The sequence below is a fragment of the Terrapene carolina genome, unplaced genomic scaffold (assembly GCF_002925995.2).
Source record: "Terrapene carolina triunguis isolate 2854851 unplaced genomic scaffold, T_m_triunguis-2.0 Scaffold310, whole genome shotgun sequence".
NCBI lineage: Eukaryota > Metazoa > Chordata > Testudines > Emydidae > Terrapene > Terrapene triunguis.
Window position 1 is genome coordinate 1,278,273 of NW_020664661.1, and position 22,113 is coordinate 1,300,385.

At 49.0% G+C, this 22,113-nt stretch overlaps 1 protein-coding gene across 4 annotated transcripts in view; it reads right to left on the reverse strand.

Annotated features, from left to right (window-relative positions):
- Positions 1 to 15,390: 15,390 nt before the first annotated feature.
- PDLIM1 (PDZ and LIM domain 1) overlaps positions 15,391 to 22,113 on the reverse strand; it is a 95,826-nt gene continuing 89,103 nt past the window's right edge. For 2 of the 4 annotated variants that reach the window (XM_024218736.3, XM_024218737.3), the window contains exons 6-7: positions 20,773 to 20,890; positions 15,397 to 16,097 (exon numbers count right to left, since the gene is read on the reverse strand). In XM_024218736.3, the coding sequence (XP_024074504.1) occupies positions 15,911 to 16,097; positions 20,773 to 20,890 (305 nt within the window). In that variant the 3' untranslated portion in view covers positions 15,397 to 15,910. Of the gene's footprint in view, positions 16,098 to 20,772; positions 20,891 to 22,113 lie in introns of all 4 variants that reach the window. The other 2 variants (XM_024218739.3, XM_024218738.1) reach the window with 2 other exon arrangements.

The following is a 22,113-nucleotide window of genomic DNA, read 5'->3' on the forward strand; positions in this document are numbered from 1 at the left end:
ATACCACTGGTTTAAGGGTTTGCACCAGTTTGAATTAAGTTGGTTAAAGTGCTACACTAGCAAAAACAACGAGGAGGCCTTGTGGCACCTTAGACTAACACCCCAGCACTAGCAGAATCTTTTGCTAAACTCCAGTGCAGATCCAATTTAATCCAGAAGAGGGCAGAAGCAGTGGACAACACCCACTATATGAGAAAATTCTCCAAGTGGGGAAGCAAATCTAGTCATTTATTTGTTAAATGCACACAGTGTGGTGGTCACTGCTGTGCTATGCAGGACACATAAGGCAGTCCCTGTTTTGAGCGTTGCAGAAAGCTGGACTGGATACAAACTACTGCCGTCTCTTTTTACCCAGTACTTACATTATTTTTAACTTTCAAAGTGGGATGCTTTTAGATCTGAGCTGACATATTTTGTTGACAAGCTCCAGCTGCCGGTTGCTGCACTTAGGAGGAATTTGGAAAATGAGACTAGAGTGAATACAACTTCAAAAAATATGTTGTACTGCATCATAAAATCCAGTGCATTCCTTCCCAGCAATATTGGGACCAACTTGGATACCCTGTTCCCATAGTGATATATTTCTTCACTATGTAACTCAGTGGTTTTCAAACTGTGGGTCGCGACCCAGTACTGGGTCATGGAATGTAAGGCACTGGCTCCACCCTCCCATAGGCTGGTTCCCACCTGCCTTAGCACCCCTGCTGTGCCCACAACCCAACCCTGGGCCCCAATCCCTGCCCCAGCCCTGAGCCCCTCCTGCACCCCAAACCCCTCATCCCCAGTTCCATTGGATTGCAGGCATCAACAATTTTCTTCAGTTGTGTCACCAGAAAAAAAGTTTGAAAACCACTGATGTAACTGACACCTACAGCAGTTCAAGCCCCACTCTACAAAGGTTTTGAACTGACCAGTCTAGTGCATGAAGCATCACAATGAGGAGTTTGTTGACTGTTTATATTGAGGGTTGAGTGATGGGGGAGGGGAAATACCATGCATGTTTTAGTTTCACTCTATTCCAGTCTGACAGTAATGCATGAAAAGCCCAAAAAGGTTATCTAGAATGAGGTGATTTTTAGCAGTCAATACTACAGTAAGAAAAGATTTAATGATTTTCTGCACCCCATAGGCTTCTTTCAAAGCCCTAGACCAGTGAGCATTGTTAGCGTGAAGCAGAACAGACAGCCCTGTCTTGCAACATCTTTATAGACAGAAAATACAAAACCAGATGTGGCAGCGGCTCAGGCACTGATAAAGCAGGCACCAGGAAGATTGCAATGCACACAGCAGCACCATACACGATGGAGGGAACTTAGTGCTGCTTCAAGCCCCTGCTCCAGCCTGGAGCCCCCTCCTGCACCCTGAACTCCTCAGCCCCAGCCCCCTCCCACACCCCTCATGTGCACCCCCAGCCAGAACTCTCACCCCCCCCACCTCAATCCTCTGCCCCAGCCCAGTGAAAATGAGCAAGTGAGTGAGGGTGGGGGAGAGTGAGCAGGGGGCAGGGCCTCAGAGAAGGGAAGGATGTTCAGCAGAGTGACCAGATGTCCCATTTTTAAAGGGACAGTCCCATATTTAAGCCCTGCAGATGTTCCAATTTTTTCTTAAAAACAGGCAAATTGTCCTATATTTTCTGTCTCCCCCACATCAGCACTGGCGGATCCTGCTGCTGGCCGGAGCCCTGCGCACCAGCCCACCAGCGCTGGGGGGCGGGGGGGGTCCAGTGATCGACAATAGGGGTAGGTGTGCAAGGCTGGTGGCAGGGCAAAGATGCAGCACGCAAGCCCAGCCACTTCCCATGCTGGTCCATCAGCCCAGCCCCCTCTGCATGCCGGCTCTCGGCCACTAGGGCCCCATCCCATTTCTGGACAGCACTGGGGAAAGCCTAAGACCCTCCAGCCCGGGGTGCTAGCCATGAGGAGCCAAGCCCTGCATGTTCCAAAGCCCTACACAGCACTGGCATGGGGCAGCCTCTCCACCCCTCAGCTAAACTCTGGAGTGGTGGGGTGAGGAGGAGGGGGGGGAAGCAATGTCCAGCCTGTTCACTCCCTATACCTACAGGATCCACAGCAGCACCTGGGGCAGGGGCTTAGCATGCTCTTCACTCCCGCCGCCCCCCCCCCTGCATCCTGCCCCCAGCGAGCATGGGACTGCTCCATCCCCTAGGCACCCTCCCCTCCTGTGCCACCTCTCTTGCCAGGTTTGCTTAAGCCCCTGCAGTCAGGTTCCCTGGGCCCTTGTGCACTATGCACCCTTAGTAGGGTTGCCAATTTTGGTTGTATTCCTGGAGGTTTCATCACATGACCATCTTTAATTCCTAGAGATTTCAGGGCAATCTTGGAGGGTTGGCAACCCTAATCCTTAGGGCTTAACCCCTTCCTGCCTGTGCTGCAGCTGGGTTATGTCAGGGGCCAATAGCAGCCTGGAGGTGTTAGCTGCCTTTCAACCCGATGTGGGCAGAAAGGGACAAGCTGCTTCCAGCACCAGGGTCGGATGGGGCAGAAGAGATGAGCTTTGCAAAGACACAGGCCAGGTCATCCTACCTCCCCGGCAACTGGAAGCAGCTCCCGTCCCTTCCCTCCTGCAGTGCCGAAAGGCTGCTGGCCACATTCTGGTATGAACCCTGGCAGAAATGGGAGTGGGGGGGGTGGCACGCATATGAGGCTGCATGCCCCCACACATGTTGCCTTGGGAAGACATGATGCCAGCCTCAGGAGGCAGATCCGTCCCTAGGGCCCAGCCAGGCATGGAGGACAGAAAGCACCAGGCAGAGAGGGGAGGGTCGGTCAGCCACACACACCCTCTGAGAGAGGGATATGGGTGTATGTCACCTCTCCCCATGTGTGTCCCACCCCCCACTATTAACCTTAAGATAAGAAGGTAAATAAAAATAATCCAACTACACAGTATTTCTTTTTAACTGGGCTCAGTCAACTTCATGTTAATTTGAATGTTTGTACTGCATAGTTCTGATTGATTGCCATTAAACTAGCTTGCATACAAGTAATTTTACCAGGTATCTCATATTCAGCATAGAGAACTATGGTCACGCTAGTGTTCGGTTTTCTGCAATCAGAAAGTTGGCAACCCCAGCTTCCGAGCCACACAGAGCTCTGCTTCAAATGTTCCTGTGGCAGCGAGGAAGGGTTAGCCAACCTTCCTTTCTGAAGCAGAGTAGGAAGGTTGGGATCTCCTGGGAATTCCTCCTTTTATAGCTCAAGGATTTGACGTACCTCCCTTCCTTGTCTGTAGGAGAGCCAGAGAAAAAGCAGAGAACTGCATTTCTGGGAGGTTTCCCTCCTTCACCATTATTCAGACTCCACTCGACTTTGGGAATTTGCAGCCAATACTTTAGCACCAAGATACCTGGTTGCAGAAAGCCTCAGGCGATACACTGCTGGCATGAGGGCAGTGGCTGCAGCGCCACTGCAGTCAATAGCATTGCACCCACTCATGACAATGGTGGATTTGGCCCACAGAGGCCAATGTTTATTTAATCCAAAATACATGTATCTGACGAAGTGTGTATTCACCCACAAAAGCTTATGCTCCAATACGTCTGTAGTCTACTAAAAGGTGCCACAGGACTCTTTGTTGCTTTTTACAGATCCAGACTAACAGGGCTACCCCTCTGATACAAAATACATTAATTCACAGTATTGTCTAGATTCAGGCTGGTGCTGTCTCTCTCGGCACTGCAGGACCAGAAGTTTCCTCCTGAAAATGCTCAACACACGAGAGAGAGGTTTTCCGTTAACCTATATAATAGAATAAGCCAAAATGACTGACTTTCATTTAAAATACTGCCAAAGGGATTTCCCAACTCTCACACAAGCGTGAGATGATTTCAAAGAGGTGCTGAGCATCCTCAATGCCTATTGGGCTCAGCTGGAATTGTGGGTGCTTAGTACCTAGGAAAATCAAATTATCACACCCACACCCAGTGTGGGTCTTTGTCCCTCTCTAGCAGGTGGACCATGTAGACAGTTTTATGGGTCAGGCAGCTAGGTTCATGCTTTTAGATCCAGAGACCCTGAGTTCAACTACCACAGATGACCCACCAGGTGTGGGGGTGTGTATTCTATCAAGGAAATAAGGATTTAATTTCTCACCGGTTAGTAGTTGGAAGACTATTGGTAGTTTCATCCTGAAAAAGAAAAAAGTTGTCCCAAGTTGGAAGTAGTAACATTTACGTGCACGCACACACGATCAACTTGGAAATGGATCCCCTTTCCAAACATGCTGGTGGACTCCTCACTTGAATTCTTCCCCTCGCTGCATGGCCAGCACTTACTGCAGTGAAAACACAGCTAAAACCATCAGAATCCTGCAAGAACACCCATACAGAGATGTACGTTGTATGGGCCCTTTTCAACCCTAACTATCCATTCTAGGACACAAGATGTGGTGGGAGCCTCACTGCCTGCATACAGCATGGAAAACTTGCTCTACTGACCCGTTTACATTGAGTGGGTGGGGGAACAAAACCAACGCCAGCTAACATTAATCCTTGCCAAGAAGCTCATTCCAACATTCATACCCAGCCGCACACTCGCCCAAGTGCCACTGTGATGCTCATCTCTAGCAGCTTGCTGAGGAATCAGTCCTTGCACCGTTCAAGGTATACTCCCCATTTGACGGTGCTGGGAGCCTGGGGTCAGAGGAGACACTAAATGCAGCAGTAACAGAAGGTGCTGTAAATGCCAGGGATGAAAATCACTCAAAGCAACAAAAACCATGAGGAGTTAAGTGTTAGTAGTTTTACAAAGATTGGCTGTAGCAAACCGATGAAAACTAGCTCTCTCTTCAAAAGAGCAGGATGAATAATTCAAAAAGCACTTCATCAGTATTTTTATAAACAAGCATGTAAGCTCATTTGTCATTCATGCTATTCATTTCTCATGAGGAGTCAGATCGACTGGTTTATTCATGAAAATGTTTGCTAATCACTGGAGTTCCATTAGCAAAAACGACAAATTGCACTGGATGCCATTCATTAGTCTCCTGTTTAAAGTGCCTCATCCAATCAGGAATCAGAAACAATGTCATGAGACTTCAGTGATCAATCACATGCCACAAATGATGGTGCTTCATCTGTGGTAGTTGAACCCAGGGTCTCTGGTTCTAAAAGCATGAACAAATGACAGCAAATGAATGGACAAAGTAAAAACAAATAGCTTGCACATAATCCATAGGCTGCCATTTCTTAAATTTTTCACTTGAGTGGTCTTGTGAATATCAAATACATTGAAACAGGCTTGGGATCAAGTTGTCAGTAGACAAAATGCGCTATGTTCATCAGGGCCCAATTCAAAGGGCAGCACTTGTGCAAGGCCCCTGGACTTGCACAAATGAGCTGCTTCCAAACCAAGTGGATCCTATATGCTCTGGTGAGTTTGCTTTCCCAGATGTCTGTCACTAACTTGAATCCACTTCCTTCCCTCCTCACCCCCTCCTTCCTTTCCTCTCATTATATTCCAGGATAAACACTTCCTGATTACAAGCAGATTTTGATGTTACTGGAGAAGGAGCTGGCAAACCCTGTTTCCCTTTGTTCTGTTCCTTTTCAAAAGAGTTCACTGAGCAGCACATTTTAAGAGGGTCAAAAAAAAGTACCATACCTGTCATGCCATGGTTATCAGAGCACAGTAGAGATTGCTAAACTTCTAGCTTATGAGAGCCCAGCCAAGTACCTATGGATGCTGTAAGCAAGGGAATCTTGGAGTTGTTTGAGTCAAGAGGATTATAGTGGCTGTATTGTAAACAAAGTGAGGGCAGTCAAGCCAATGCAGCGATAACAAAGAATGACTGAGGACCAAGGTAGGACATTTGGCAGACATTTCGAAACAGTTCCTTCTTACCATCAACTCTGACAGCGGGGACAGAGGGCAGTTCATGGAATGGCCATGAGCAACACATCTCGAAGAACAATTGTTACGGAAGATAGAAAACCGTTCTGTCTCCTTCGAGTGCTTGCTCACATCAATTCCATATTAGGTGATTCACAAGCAGTATCCCTGGAGGTGGCCTTGGCATTCACGGTTTTGCGGCTTGCAACACTGATCTACTGAAGCTGGCGTCATCGAAGGCCTGCTGGGTAATGGCGAAATGGAAAGCAAAGGTGTGGACCGAAGACCAGATTGCGGCTTTGCAGATGTCCTCCATTGGTACCGGAGCGAGGAAAGCTGCTGCTGAAGCTTGCACTCTGGTAGAATGGGCAGTCATGACAGCTGGTGGTGACACCCCTACTTGCTCATAGCAGAACTTGATGCAGGCGGATATACACGAGGAGAATCTCTGGACGGAAACTGGCAGGCCTTTCATCCTGTCCGCCACTGTGACAAAGAGCTGCGTCGACTTACGAAAGGCTTTGTTCTCTCAAGGCAGAAGGCCAGTGCCCTTCTAACATCCAGGGTATGTAGCTTGCATTCCTCGCTGGATTTATGAGGCTTTGGATAGAATACCATCAGGAATATATCCTGATTATCGTGGAACAGTGACACACAACCGTCCACAGGTGCCGACTTTTTCACTAGGAGGGTGGTGAAGCACTGGAACGGGTTACCTAGGGAGGTGGTGGAATCTCCTTCCTTAGAGGGTTTTTAAGGTCAGGCTTGACAAAGCCCTGGCTGGGATAATTTAGTTGGGAATTGGTCCTGCTTTGAGCAGGGGATTGGACTAGATGACCTCCTGAGGTCCCTTCCAACGCTGATATTCTAGGATTCTATGACTTTCCAATGTGCTGGGGGGTGCCCAACCCTAGCTCTGCCCCAGGCCCCACCCCTTCCCCCAAGGCCCCATCCCGTTCTACCTCTTCCCACCCCTGCTCCACCCCGCCCCGCCTCTTCCTGCAGTGTTCCAACCTCTCCCTGAGCATGCCCGTGCTCCTCCCCCTTCCCCCCCCCAGCCTCCTGCACACCATGAAACAGCTGATTGCTGCAGGTGGGAGATGTGGGGAGAGAGGGGGAAGCGCTGATTGGTGGGGCCCGCCGGCAGGCAGGAGGCGTTGAGGGGAAGAGGGGAGCTGATAGGGAAGGTTAGGGGGGTTGCCGGTGGGTGCTCAGCACCCACCACTTTTTCCCCGTGGGTGCTCCAGCCCTGGAGCACTCACGGAGTCGGCCCCGATGCCACCTTCGGCAAGAAGGCTGGGTGGGGCTGCAGCTGGACCGTATCCTTGTAGAAAAACGTATAGGGGGTTCTGATGTGAGTGCGCTAATCCTTACCTTCCATGAGAGGCGCAGCAGGGAACACGAAGCTAACGGCTCGAAGGGTGGCCCAGTGAGCCTTGACAGCACCAGGTTCAGATCCCAAAGCAGGATAGGGTCACAAACCTGAGGATAAAGTCGCTCCAGACTTTTCAGAAATCTGACCATGAAAGGCTCAGATAGCCACCAAGTGGACCCTGATTGCTGAAAGAGTCAGACCTTTGTGCTTTAGATGCAACAAGTAGTCTAGGATGGATTGTAGGGAGGTCTGGTCCGCAGGCAGGTTTTGGCCTGTGGCCCAACATGAAAAATGTTTCCATTTGGCCAGATAGCCTGCACCAGGGCTACCTTTCTGCTGCTCATCAAGATCTGTTGGACTTGAGCTGAGCACGTCTGCTCCTCCACATTCAGCCACGCAGCAAGCATGCCATCAGGTGGAGGGATGCTAGATTCAGGTGTTGGAAATGACTGTGACGGGAGCTCTAATGGAGCTGCTATTGAGAGCTCTAACAGCATGCCGAACCAGTGTTGGGGCAGCCATGTCGGAGCTATCAGGATGACTTTTGCCCTGTCCTGCTTGATTTTCAGGAACGTTTTGTGCACCAGTGGTGTTGGAGGGAAGACATCAGGGACCCTGATCACAGGAACAGGAAGGCGTCTGACAGGGAGCCTCTCTTGAGTCCGCAGACAGAGCAGAGCCAGTGACACTTTCTGTTCTGTCTGGACAGGTCCACCTGGGAAGTCCCCCACCTTTAGAAGATGTGGTTGGCCACCTCTGGGTGGAGAGACCACTCGTGGCGAGATGAGAAAGCTCCGCTGAGGAGACATGCCAATGCATTCTTGATGCCTGGTCGATGCAAGGCCATGAGATGAATGGTGTGCTGGACGCAGAAGTCCCACAGTCGGAGAGCCTCTTGGCACATGCCTGACAAGCAGGCTCCGCCTTGCCTGTTGATGTAGAACATTGCCATGGTATTGTCCATTAGGATTCGGACCACCTTGCCCTCCAGAAAGGGGAGGAAAGCTTGGCAGGCCAACTGAATCGCCTTGAGCTCTGTGATATTTATATGCAGGGAACGATCTTCCTGTGACCTGAAACCTTACATGCTGATGTCGCCAAGGTGGGCTCCACATCCCAGGCCCAATGCATCAGAGACCAAGGGTGCTGTGGTACACGGGTCCACAAAGGGGAACCCCTCCAACACCGATTGGGGTTCCGTCCACCACCTCAGTGATGCCAGGATATGTGACGGGACTGTGACCACCCGGTCCAAATTGTTTCTGTCTGGCATGTAGACTGAAACCAGCCACGCCTGCAGGGGTCTAAGACACATGCTGGACCACGTAAGTAAATGCTGCCATGTGGCCCAGCAGCTTGAAGCATACCCAGGCGGTTGCGAGTGGGTGGGCTCTCACATGGGAGATGAGGTCTGACGTGGCTCAGAACCTGGACTCTGGCAGGAAGGCCCTGGCTTGGGCAGAATCAAGCACTGCTCCTATAAACTCTATCTGCTGAACTGGGGACAGCGTTGATTTCTGTTAGTTTATAAGCAGACCCAGATCCTGACAGGTTGACCTCACCAAGTTGAGGCTACCTTGCACCTAAGCTCATAACCTGCCTCTGACTAGCCAGACATCGAGGTAAGGGTAGCTCTGCACCCCTCGATGCCTCAGGTAAGCAGCCGAAAGGCAGAGCCACGAACGAATAGTGGCGTTGACCCACTACAAATCAGAGAAACTTTCTGTGTCCATGGAAAATGGAGATATGGAAACAAGCGTCTTTCAAACTGAGGGCAGCAAAACAGTCTCCTAGATCCAGAGAGGGAATGATGGAGATCAGGGATACCATGCAGAACTTCAACTTCTTGAGATATTTATTGAGGTGACACAGGTCTAGGATGGGTCTGAGGTCCCTTTTGGCCTTTGGGATTAGGAAATACAGAGAACAAAACCCCTTTCCCCTCATGTTTAGAGGGACTTCCTCTATGGCCAACACCTTTAAGAGGGTTTCCACCTCCTGGACGAGGCCTTTCTCGTGAGAAGAGTCTCTCAAGAGGGACGGGGAGGGGGTGGTAGTCAGGGATGGAGGAAAACTGAAGGGTGTACCCAGAATTTATGGTGTTGAGCATCCAGCCAACCGAAGTAATTTGGGTCCATGCACTACGAAAGGGGAACAAACGATTGAAAAATAAATGGGGGGACTGGATCCAATAAATTTGGTGCATTGTCCTCAGGCACACCCTCAAAATACTTATCTTGCATAGGTGCCAACTCCGTGGGTGCTCCAGGGGGAGCCAACTCCCTCCTTCCCCCCAGTGTCTCCCGTCTGCTGGTGGCCCCGCTGATCAACTCCCCCTCCCTCGCAGTGCCTCCTGCCCGCCACAATCACCTGTTCTGTGGCGTAAAGAAGGTGCTGGGGGAGGAGCAGGGATGGGGTATGCTCAGGGGAGGGGCAGAACTGGGTAGGAAGAGGTGTAGTGGGGGTGAAGCAGGGGCAGGAAGGCGGGGTGGGGGTGGGACGGGGGTGGGTGAAGGCGGGACCTGGGGCGGAGTGGGAGGTAGAGCACCCCAGGGGCCCAGAAGAAGCCAGTGCCTGTGCTGTTTCGGGCCCTCTGATTGGCACACAGAGCCCGATTGGGTGGCTGAGGAGGACCGAGTGGGATGACAGCGTTTGAAACCCTTCTCTCTGGCCCGTCTCCTATAGGAGCCTTGCCTTGAGGGGCCAGAGAATCTTGGCGGTGGTGGAAGAGGCAAAAATGACTTCCTGGAGGCATGTGGCGTGTAAAGCCCCAGGGAATGGAGCATGGCATGGGAGTCTTTCAGGCAGTGCAGCCTGCCATCCGTTTGCTCTGAAAATAGAGCATTGCTCTCAAATGGGAGGACCTGGATGGACTATTGGACCTCCAGGGAGAGGCCGGAGGACTGCAACCACGAACTCCGCCTCATCGAGACAGCCATAGCCATGGCCCTGGCTGCCAAGTCTGCTGCAAACAATGCCATCTGGAGAGAAGCCCTGGCTACACACCTGCCTTCCTCCAGAATAAACCTGAACTCCTGGCCCAGGTCTTGCAGCAGGGAATCTTTATACTTCCTAGAGATCTAACCATCAGAGGAGTGAAGTTCTGGAACAGCCTTCCAAGGGGAGCAGTGGGGGCAAAGGACATATCTGGCTTCAAGACTAAGCTTGATAAGTTTATGGAGGGGATGGTATGATGGGATAGCCTAATTTGGGCAATTAATTGATCTTTGACTATTAGCGGTAAATATGCCCAATGTCCTGTGATGGGATGTTAGGTGGGGTGGGATCTGAGTTACTACGGAGAATTCTTTCTTGAGTGTCTGGCTGGTGAGTCTTGCCCACATGCTCAGGGTTTAGCTGATCACCATATTTGGGGTCGAGAAGGAATTTTCCTCCAGGGCAGATTGGCAGAGGCCCCGGGGGTTTTAGACCTTCCTCTGCAGCATGGGGCACAGGTCACTTGCTGGAGAATTCTCTGCACCTTGAAGTCTTTAAACCATGATTTGAGGACTTGAATAGCTCAGACATAGGTTAGGAGTTTATTACAGGAGTGGGTGGGTGAGATTCTGTGGCCTGCGTTGTGCAGGTCAGACTAGACGATCATAATAGTCCCTTCTGACCTTAAGGTCTACGAATCTCTGAATCTTCATGGAGGATTCCTGGGCCATCCCCATGTACATAAAGTCTTTTTTGGAAAGCACGCTGCATAGCTAGAGTGGCCACCGATACTCACTACACCTACTTTTTTGTTCAGATTAAACAAAATATAATAGCACGTAACCCCTACAGTTTGATTGGAAACGTGTACTCACCAGAGGTGCCTTCCCCAGCATCACGCTCCACCACCAACTGGTCCTGTGAAGGGATGGGCTCCCGGGTTAAAAACAGTTCTTGGCTGTCGGGGAGAATGGATCCTCTGCTTGCCTGCCTCACATTCTCATCATCATCATCATCAAGGTCCTCCTCGTTGCTGCTCGAGGTCGCCCAGGGCTCCTGGCAGGTATCCATGGAGTGTTTTGGGGTAGTGGTGGGGTTGCCACCGAGAATTGCATGCAGCTCCTCATAAAAGCGGTATGTCTCTGGGGCAGAACCAGAACAACTGTTCACCTCCCTTGTCTTCTGGTATGCTTGCCAAAGCTCCTTCATTTTCACATGGCACTGCTGTGTGTCCCTGGTGTGGCCTTTCTCCCCCATGCCCTGCACAAACTTGGCATAGAGTCAGCGTTTCTTCTGCTGGATCGGAGCTCGGCCTGCACAGACTCTTCTTCCCACACAGCACTAAGATCCACCATCTCCTGTGTACTCCATGCTGGAGTGCCTTTGCGGCTTTGAGTCTCCCTGATGAGCTGTGCTGGCGAGCTCTCCACGCTGATCAAACAGGAATTGAAAATTCAAAAGTTCCCGTGGCTTTAACAGGGAAGCAGCTCTCTCCTGTGTACCTGGCTAATGTGCAGTGGAGTTGAAAGTGCTCTCCAGAGCAGTCACATGGAGCACTGTGGGACACCTCCCGGAGGCCAATTCATTCGGATTACACAACGCAGTGTCTACCCTATGTCCATGTCAACCCGTAGATGTCAAATCAAGTGCTACTCCTCTCGTGGAGGTGGAGTACAGAAGTTGACTTTACAGACCACTTAGGTCAGCGGAAGGGACTCTATAGTGTAGACACATTATCAGATTGACGTAACGCAGTTTATGTTGACCTAAGTTTGTAGTGTAGATCAGGCCTCAGATACAGAAGCAGTTTGAAGAGACCACTATCACACTTGCTGAGCAAGAGCGAGAGAGGCATTCCAGTGACCATCATGGGTGATAAGAAGGAACTGAGAGGGCACAGAGCCAGCGCTGCTTCATATACTGGTGCATGAGCGCGGCACTCCAGAGCCAGCCCTACGGATACCACTAAGGCAAAAAGTCTTTGGCAACAGTGCACTCACACACCTAGCATGGAATGGACATGAGCAAGCACTCAAAGAACCAACACTATTACTTGTGGGTGAATACTTTTCACAAAGCCATCATTGTATCTGACCTCTCAATCCTCATCCTCAAAGGAAACCTACATAACACTTTCAAAAGATGACACTGGGAGCTTAAACTGAAAACTTTGCTAGACATAGAATCATAGGAGATTAGGGTTGGAAGAGACCTCAGGAGGTCATCTAGTCCAACCCCCTGCTCAAAGCAGAACCAACCACAACTAAATCATTCCAGCCAGGGCTTTGTCAAGCCAGGCCTTAAAAACCTCTAAAGATAAAGATTCCACCACCTCCCTAGATAACCCATTCCAGTGCTTCACCACCCTTCTAATGAAATAGTTTTTCCTAATATCCAACCTAGACATCCCTGCCTGTAGTGCCTCTGGGCTGGTGCAGCTACGCCCCGTTCCTTACTCCATGCACATCATGATATCACAAGGGAGCCTCAGGACAAATGCTTCCTCTCACCTGCTCATAGGTTTGGAACAGTCAGTTTTTACCGGTAGATGTCGGTAAGTGTCTATACACCCAAAAACCCACTCAAAAATATTTTCATTGATAATAACAGAAATTCACAGCTAGGCAAAGTAAAAAAAGTGCAGCTGGAAACTTTGTAGAGTGTGGTTGAAGGATATTTACTTGGTATGTTTTGACGTGATGTTGACAATTTGTTTTTTTGAACAGTTACAAAGATTTAATGTTTTGAATTTCAATGTCTACTGTCCCTAAATACTTATTGTTGAACCCATCCCATAATTTCATGCAACTGTGAAAATTTCAATCAATAAAAATTAGGGCTGTCAAGCAATTTAAAAAAATAATTGTGATTGATTGCGCTGTTAAATAATAGAATACCATTTATTTGAATATTTTTGGATGTTTTCTACATTTTCAAATATATTGATTTCAATTATAAGACAGAATACAAAGTATACAGTGTTCACTTTATTTATTACAAACATTTACACTGTAAGAAAACAAGAAATAATATTTTTCAATTCACTTAAGACAAGTACTGCAGTGCAATCTCTTTATCATGAAAGTTGAACTTACAAATGTAGAATTATGTAAAAAAACTGCATTCAAAAACAAAAAACAACATAAAACTTTAGAGCCTACAAGTCCACTTAGTCCTACTAGACAAATTAGAGGATTGGGCCAAAAGAAATCTGATGAGGTTCAGCAAGGACAAGTGCAGAGTCCTGCACTTAGGATGGAAGAATCCCATGCACTGCTACAGACTAGGGACCAAATGGCTAGGCAGCAGTTCTGCAGAGAAGGACCTAGGGGTTACAGTGGATGAGAAGCTGGATATGAGTCGACAGTGTGCCCTTGTTGCCAAGAAGGCTAATGGCATTTTGAGCTGTATAAGAAGGGGCATTGCCAGCAGATTGAGGGATGTGATCATTCCCCTCTATTCGACATTGGTGAGGCCTCAGCTGGAGTACTGTGTCCAGTTTTGGGCCCCACACTACAAGAAGGATGTGGAAAAATTGGAAAGAGTCCAGCAGAGGGCAACAAAAATGATTAGGGGGCTGGAGCACATGACTTATGAGGAGAGGCTGAGGGAACTGGGATTGTTTAGTCTGCAGAAGAGAAGAATGCGGGGGGGGGGATTTTATAGCTGCTTTCAACTACCTGAAAGGGGGTTCCAAAGAGGAGGGAGCTAGACTGTTTTCAGTGGTAGCAGATGACAGAACAAGGAGTAATGGTCTCAAGTTGCAATGGGGGAGGTTTAGGTTGGATATTAGGAAAAACTTTTTCACTAGGAGGGTGGTGAAGCACTGGAATGGGTTACCTAGGGAGGTGGTGGAATCTCCTTCCTTAGAGGTTTTTAAGGTCAGGCTTGACAAAGCCCTGGCTGGGATGATTTAGTTGGGTATTGGTCCTGCTTTGAGCAGGGGGTTGGACTAGATGACCTCCTGAGGTCCCTTCCAACCCTGATATTCTATGATTCTATGATTTGATACTTCTTATTCAGCCAATCGCCCACTTCTTCTTTACAATGTCACCTGAAAGTGAAAACAGGTGTTTGCATGGCACTGTTGTAGCCGGCATCGCAAGATATTTATGTGCCAGATGTGCTAAAGATTCATATGTCCCTTCATGCTTCAACCACCATTCCAGAGGACATGTGTCCATGCTGATGACGAGTTCTGCTCGATAATGATCCAAAGCAGTGGGGCCCGACGCATGTTCATTTTCATCATCTGAGTCAAATGCCACCAGCAGAAGGTTGATTTTCTTTTTTGGTGGTTCGGGTTCTGTAGTTTCCGCATCGGAGTGTTGCTCTTTTAAGCATCTCCACACCCGGTCCTTCTCAGATTTTGGAAGGCACTTCAGATTCTTAAACCTTGGGATAAGTACTGTAGCTATCTTTAGAAATCTCACATTGGTACCTTCTTTGCGTTTTGTCAAATCTGCAGTGAAAGTATTCTTAAGATTAGCGACATGTGCTGGGTCATCGTCTGAGACTGCTATAACATGAAACATGACAGAATGCAGGTAAAACAGAGAAGACGACATACAATTCTCCCCCAAGGAGTTCAGTCAGAAATTATTTAACGCATTATTTTTTTTAACGAGTATCATCAGCATGGAAACATTTCTTCTGGAATGGTAGCCAAAGCATTGAAGGGGCATACGAATGTTTAGCATATCTGGTACGTAAATATCTTGCAATGCTGGCTACAAAAGTGCCATTCAAATGCCTGTTCTCACTTTCAGGTGACATTGTAAATAAGAAGCGGGCAGCATTATCTCCCGTAAATGTAAACAAACTTGTTTTTCGTAGCGATTGGCTGAACAAGAAGTAGGACTGAGTGGACTTGTCAGCTCTAAAGTTTTACATGTTTTTGAGTGCAGTTATGTAACAACAACAAAAATCTACATTTGTAAGTTGCACTTTAATGATAAAGAGATTGTACTACAGTACTTGTCTGAGGTGAATTGAAAAATACTATTTCTTTTGTTTATCATTTTTACAGTGCATATATTTGTAATAAAAATAATGCTATAAAGTGAGCACTGTACACTTTGTATTCTGTGTAGTAATTGAAATCAATATATTTGAAAATGTAGAAAATATCCAAAATTATTTAATAAATTTCAATTGGTATTCTATTGTTTAACAGTGATTAAAACTGCGATGACGATTACTTTTTTTTGAGTTAATCGTGTGAGTTAACAGCAATTAATTGACAGCCTTAATAAAAATGTAAAAAAATTCTTAACAATAAACATCTAAATTACCAAAAGATACAAATCGAATTCTGCCAACCCTGTTCAGAATGCAAAGTGTTTTTTGGGGGTGGGGGCGGAAGGAGGCCAACATACACCGAACTGGAAGAAATGCAGACAACAGTTTGCCTTGTAGATTCATCACGTTTATTGAACACAAGCAGAAGGAAAAACAACTGAGACACACAGCTTCTGTGCTTCGGCTTCTGATTTTCATCTGCAATCGACAGTGAAGGGAGAAAGATTGGACAGTACAAAAAAGGGATCCAAACAGATTTATCAGAGCAGATTTTTAAAAATGCAAGTGTTGAACAATTAGTGGCACCTAAGGCTAACAGATGGAGGGTTACTGTGGCAGCAAAAGAAAAGCCATGCCGAGCATTGCTTATTGCAAGGCTGGTTCAAGGGGGGGCTGCTTTTTGGAAAACAGTAGTGTAGGAAAAATAATACAGAGCTGATGATGTCATTCACTTTGGAAAGACGGTGACCACCTCATAGCCTTCGGGTGGGGTCACTCGCTCCCGGGCATGCGTCTCGCAATAGATGCAATCTTCCACAAAGAAGTGTCCTTTCTGCTTGAGGTTTGTCCCACAGTCGCTGCACACGTAGCACTCTGGATGACGCTGCTTGTCACGCAGTTTCACGAATGCCCCCCTGTGGGAAACAACATAATGGCTCAGCTCTGGGGCTCCTGAAATCCCCCAAGGACTCGCTGGCTGAAATTCCCCATGCTTGCCCACCACTGGGACTGCTCCAGACAGCACAGCCATCCCCTCGAGTGGGAAGGAGGCAGCTGTTCTGCAGCAGCAACGTGCCAGTGAGAATATCTATGGGGAGCATGGCTGTAGGGAGGCAGAATGTGGATATCCTCGCTGGACACAGACTGATGCCCAAGAAAGATTAAAAACTCTCTCCCCCTCACACACAGTGCAGGCCAGGGCCATGCAGGGTTAGAGAGACTATGGGCAAGATCTTCAGTTGGTGTAACCCCACTGCTCCATGTGGTGCTACATCAATTTACACCTGATGAGGATCTGGCCCCATGACTGGCTAGCGCGATGCACAAGCAAGAACTCTTTTCCCTGAAAGCATTTTTAGAACTGGCCTTCCCACTTTTCCAAGCACAAGCACAAGGAAGTTCCAGGGAAAGTCCCTGGTCACGTTCTCTGGTGATATCCCTGGCGAAGTTCCTTCGCTTTCACTCGGCATTGTAACTGATCCCTGTCAGACCCCTTTGCCTGCATCCCCCGGGCAATCTGTCCAGAGACATCCATGTTTCTATGGCTACACTGTAACTGTGCTTGCACAGTCTCTTCTCCCCACAGGCCCAGGAGATCCAATACCTCCCATCTACTCCAGACAGGAGCACGCCCAGTGAGTGGAGCTGGCATGGTTGGCTGTGCTTCTGGGTGTGCTGGGCAACCAGGAAAAGGCATTTAAAAAAAATGTGGGGTGGGGGTTAAAGTGGGGAGCAGCTTCTGGTCTCTATGACTCTGGGGCAGTGGAGTTTACAATTGTGAACAGAGCAGTCATGGTCACAGGGAATGGGGCATTGTGGGACAGCTGCTGGAAGACTGTTAGGGTTGACACAAGTCACACTTGCACTGCATCGACCTCAATTGGTTGACTATGGCTCAAGGCCGTTCAAGGTGGTGGCTTTACTGCATTGGCCTAACAGGGCGCTTATGTCAGCCGGAGATAAATTTGAGTGGTCACATACAGAAATAGGTTGGCGCAAGGTGACTTACATCAACCTTACCTAACTTTGTAGTGTAGACAGGCCTTAGTCTTAGAGAGGAGCTGGTAAACAGGTATGTGCAACAGTGAGGGTGTACCATGAACAGTGGGTTTGAATGGCTCAAAACCAAGTAAAATTAGCCAAAATATAACTCCAGCACAACCAGTTTGGGCAAAGGGCTGCAGAACCAAAGGGCAGACCTCTGACTTGCAACTTAAAAAAAAACATGTTTGTGGGAGAGGCAAAAGGTGCCTGGACCCTGGCTGAATTTTCCGATGCAGCAAATAGTCACTAACTCCTACGCTGTAGTTAGGGTGTCTAACTGTTCCATTGTATATGGGCCTGCCCCCTCAGGGAAACACAATGCAAATGCTATTTGCAACTAGCCAAACCAAAATAAGGAAACTACACAGCAGCTTGTTAGCTACCTGAGGCAGCTCCCAAACAATTGCCTAGGAGTATAATTTTGCTCTAGCAGCACTCTCTTGAATTCATTAGTTACACTGTTTATAGTACAGAGCTTTCCAGACCTACCCAATTGTTAGAGTAACTGCAGGGTTTCATATTTTAATGCGGATTCCTATTTTACATGACACATATCCCTGGTAAAAGAACTCATTGATGTTCTAGGGTTGGTCAGCGTTCAGGCTATGCCAGGCTTGTGTGATTCTGGCACAGAGGATGTATGCAGGAGAATGGGAAAGTCTGATGGAGGCTTTGTATGTATGGTCTGCAGAGGGAAGGTTTTAAATGTAATCCTCCAATCTGAGATCTATTTAAAGATCCCGCTTGAACTCCCAGGCTTAGAAAGGCGGAATTCTGCAGAGACAGCAGTTATAAAGAAACCAATGCTAAAAGATAAAAGGAGGACAGAAGATCTCATAGTTAGGCCATGTCTACACTTACAAGCTTACAGCGGCACAGCTGTATCGATACAGCTGTAAGATCGCTTGGGTAGCTGCGCTATGCCAATGGGAGAGGGCTCTCCCGTCGACATAACAAAACCAGCTCAATGAGCAGCAGTAGCTATGTCGGAGCGAGGTGCTGTGCACTCAAGCACTTATGCCGGCAAAATTTATGTCGCTCAGGGTGTTTTTTTATACACCCCTGAGCAACAAAAGTTTTGCTGACATAAGTGCTAGTGTAGACATGGCCTTAAGGTACTGGACTGGCGAGTCAAGAAATCTGGCTCCCATTCCTGGCTCTGCCACACCCCCTGTGTTATGTATTATTTGCATTGCAGTAGCTCCTAGAGGCCCCGGCTGAGATCATGGCCCCATTGTGCTAGGTGCTGTACATACTCATAATGACAGAGTCTCTGCCTCACAGAGCTTATGATTCAAATAAACAAGACTGACAATGTTTGGGAGGGGAAACAGAGGCACAAGAAGTGATGTGACACTTGTCCAAGGTCACACAGCAGAGCTGGGAAGAGAGTCCAGATCTCCAAACTCCCATCCCCACCTGCCTAAGGCTCTGGGAGGGAGTTTGGGTGGGGGGAGGAGGTCTGGGGTGCAGGCCCTGGGCTGGGGCAGGGGATTGAGGTGCAGGGGATTGGGGTGCAGTTAACCTTGCTCTTTTTTTTTTTTAAGTTAATAGTTAAGAACATTTTTTTTTAAAAGACACTGTAGAATTCATATCCAAAATTTTCTTTTAAATTTTATAAATCAGTAAAAAACATGTTTGGGTATGGACAAATTTCTGAAAATTCTCAGAAGTTTTTTAAAAATTGACTACAACTGAGAAATGGATCTAGAATATATTCAACTTATTTTCTTTTTAAAAACAGATATTTACTAAGAACCACTTCCACATTCATTTTTCTTTAGGATAACTTTCATCTCTGAATTAACCTTGGTGATATAATAGCTACTCCTGATAGGTTGGGCTCTGGGAGGGAGTTTGGGTGGGGGAGGGGGCCTGGGGTGCAGGCTCTGGAATGGAGTTTGGGTGTAGGCTCTGGGCTGAGGCAAGGGGTGTGGGTGTAGGAGGGGCTGAGGGGTGCAGGCTCTGGGATGGAGTTTGGGGGCCGGAGGGGATGTGTGGGAAGGGGGGTGTGCAGGGTCTGGGAGTTTGGGGATGGGAGGGGGTGCAGCGCTTTCCTGGGGCTCCTAGGCAGGGCGGGCCGGGGGGGCCTCCATGTGCTGCTACCCCCAGGCACTGCCCCCGCAGCTTCCTATTGGCTGCAGGGGCACTTGGGACAGGACACAGACCCATCCCACCCAGGGGCTGCAGGGAGGGGCCAGCAGCCACGTGAAGCAAGCAGGCAGGAAGCCGTTCAGCTCCGCTGCACTGCTGGTGGTGAGTGGGGGCCTCAGACTGTTTTAAATGTGGGGGCACCTGGGGGCAGAAGGTGGGTCAGAGGGAGAGACCAATGCTGGAGCCGGGCCCGTGGTGCCTGGGCACTAAGAATATTCCTGGTGCCCAGGCACCACGGGCCCATAGAACCCGCCACCCATGACAGGGAGTCACCGTGTCTGCGTGTATCTTAGTGACTTGATTTGTTCTCCGTCAGTCTGAAATAAACCCACCACCTACACTGAGAAATACAGGCCTGGCTCTGTGTGTCCAGGAAAACGTAGCCCCTGCCTCAGGAGTAGGGTTGCCACCTTCGTAATATTTAAAAACCAGACACTCCAGCAGGAGTGCTGGAACCTCCTCCACCCTGCCTCTTCCCCGAGGCCCAGCTGGCGGCCCCGGCTGAGATGGGGCTGGCACAGATGATGACCTGGTGCCTCCCCCCTCCCCCCCTCCAATAACTGGACTTTGGGTGTCCGGTCAGTAGATCTGACTGGACACTGTCAGGTCCCCTTTTCGACCGGACTTTCCAGTTGAAAACTGGACACCTGGACACCCTAGCAGACCTTTGCAGGGTTCACTGGCAGCATTTGTGAAACCTTCTGAAGGTACAAGCACCACGGGCCAATTCCCAGAGGAGCGAAGTGCCCGCAGCTCTCACAGAACAGGAGTCCTAGACAGCAGGCCGTATACACACAATATAGTACGGCAAGCTCCACTCTATGGGCACATCTACACGGCATGCTTCTTTTGGCAGCGTGTAGCGTACATACCAGCACAGCCCCCTAACATGGGTATAACCCACAGTGTAGCTGGTGAGGCATGGCTCAGGCAAGTAAAGACGCACCTAAAGGGAGTGGGTATATATGCGAGTACATACCCTGCATGGCTCTATTCCCCCAAACTATACTTCCCTATCTATGCTGCTATTTTAGCTATGGCCTCCCCACTGCTAGAGCCCTTCCCTGCCACTGGGAAGACTGTAGGGAGACAGCGGGGAAAGACTCTGCCAATTCTCTTCTGCTGGAGCCTTCTCCTGCCGCAGGGAAAGACTAGCCCTGCCAGAGCCTTTCCTTGCCACAGTGAAAGGCTCTGTTAGTAGGGAATGCTAAAGCTTTTGACTACTCTCTCCCCCACCAGAGCCTTTCACTGCCACGTGTAGCACATACCACAGCACAGATGCAGCAGAATTTTCACTGCAGCTTGTAGTAGATACACATACCCTACACGCTGCTACCAGCGGTATGTAGGGTAGACATAGCCTGTAAGCAATTGGGACGGGTCAATACTTACACAATGCCGGATCCACACTTCTCACAAATGGGCAGCTTCTGGGCATTTCCGATCGATGAGGCAACTTTTGTCATTGGTGGTTTCACACTTCTAAATCCAGAAGGTTTATTGGGATCCCCTGGGGATAGGAACAGAGCACTTCGGATTATGGGTTGCACAAACTGAAAGAGGAATCTTTAAATCCAGACTGGATGCTTTGCTAGAGATGCTCTAGTTCAATACAGCTGTTGGACTTGAAGCAGGAATTAATCCAGGGAACTCCTAGGGACTGTGTTATTCCAATATTACTAGCCTTACAGTAAAGAAAGTGGATTATGAAAGAGCTTTTAAAATAATGTGGCAGTTAAGAAGGGCTGCAGATCCTCTCAATTTACAGACAGTGGTACATACATTATAGATCAGGATAGGACAGAGGGACTTTATTCCATCTCAGGCAGGATGGGACAGGGCGTGGGGGCAACACCCTTGGGTCTCTCAAGAGTATGTGACTCAAACCCAAGAGTGAGCTGCTTCCAGTGTTTGCCAAAGAAAGGGGATAAAACCCCATAGAAGCAGCCACAATGGCTGGCAATGTAATAAACACAAGTTGCTGCAGCCCAGCCCACATGGCACTGATGAAAGAACAAAGGAGAAAGCTTGCGCTATGATTAGGGCCCTACCAAATTCATGGTCCATTTTGGTCAATTTCACGGTCATAGGATTTTTTAAAATTGTAAATTTCATGATTTCAGCTATTTAAATTTGAAATTTCACAGTGTTGTAATTGTAGGGGTCCTGACCCCAAAAAAGGAGTTGTGGGGGTGGGTCGCAAGGTTATTGTAGATGGGGAGTTGCAGTACTGCTACCCTTACTTCTGTGCTGCTGCTGATGGCGGTGCTGCCTTCAGAGCTGGGCAGCTGGAGAGCGGCGATTGCCTTCACAGCTGGGCTCCTGGCCAGCAAAGCCACAGCCAGCAGCAGTGCAGAAGTAAGAGTGGCATGGTATGGTATTGCCACCCTTACTTCTGCACTGCTGATGGTGGGGCGCTGGCTTCAGAGCTGGGTGCCCAGCCAGCCAGGGCCGGCTTTAGGCCGATTCAGCCGAATTGGGCCCCGCGCAAAGAGGGCCCCGCGCTGCAGCTCTCCACCCCGCCCTCAGCTCACTTCCCCCTCCTCCCCTTCCCTGAACGCTCCGCCCCCTCCCCTGCTTCCCGCGAATCAGAGATTCGCGGGAAGTCTGAAAAGGAGCAGGGGCCGGCCGGCAGCAGCAAGTAAGCTGGGGTGACGGGGGGCGCGAGAAGGGCTCCGGGGGGGCGCGGCCCGTTCCGGCCGAGCACGCAGGCCCCAGCGGCTCTGGCCCGGC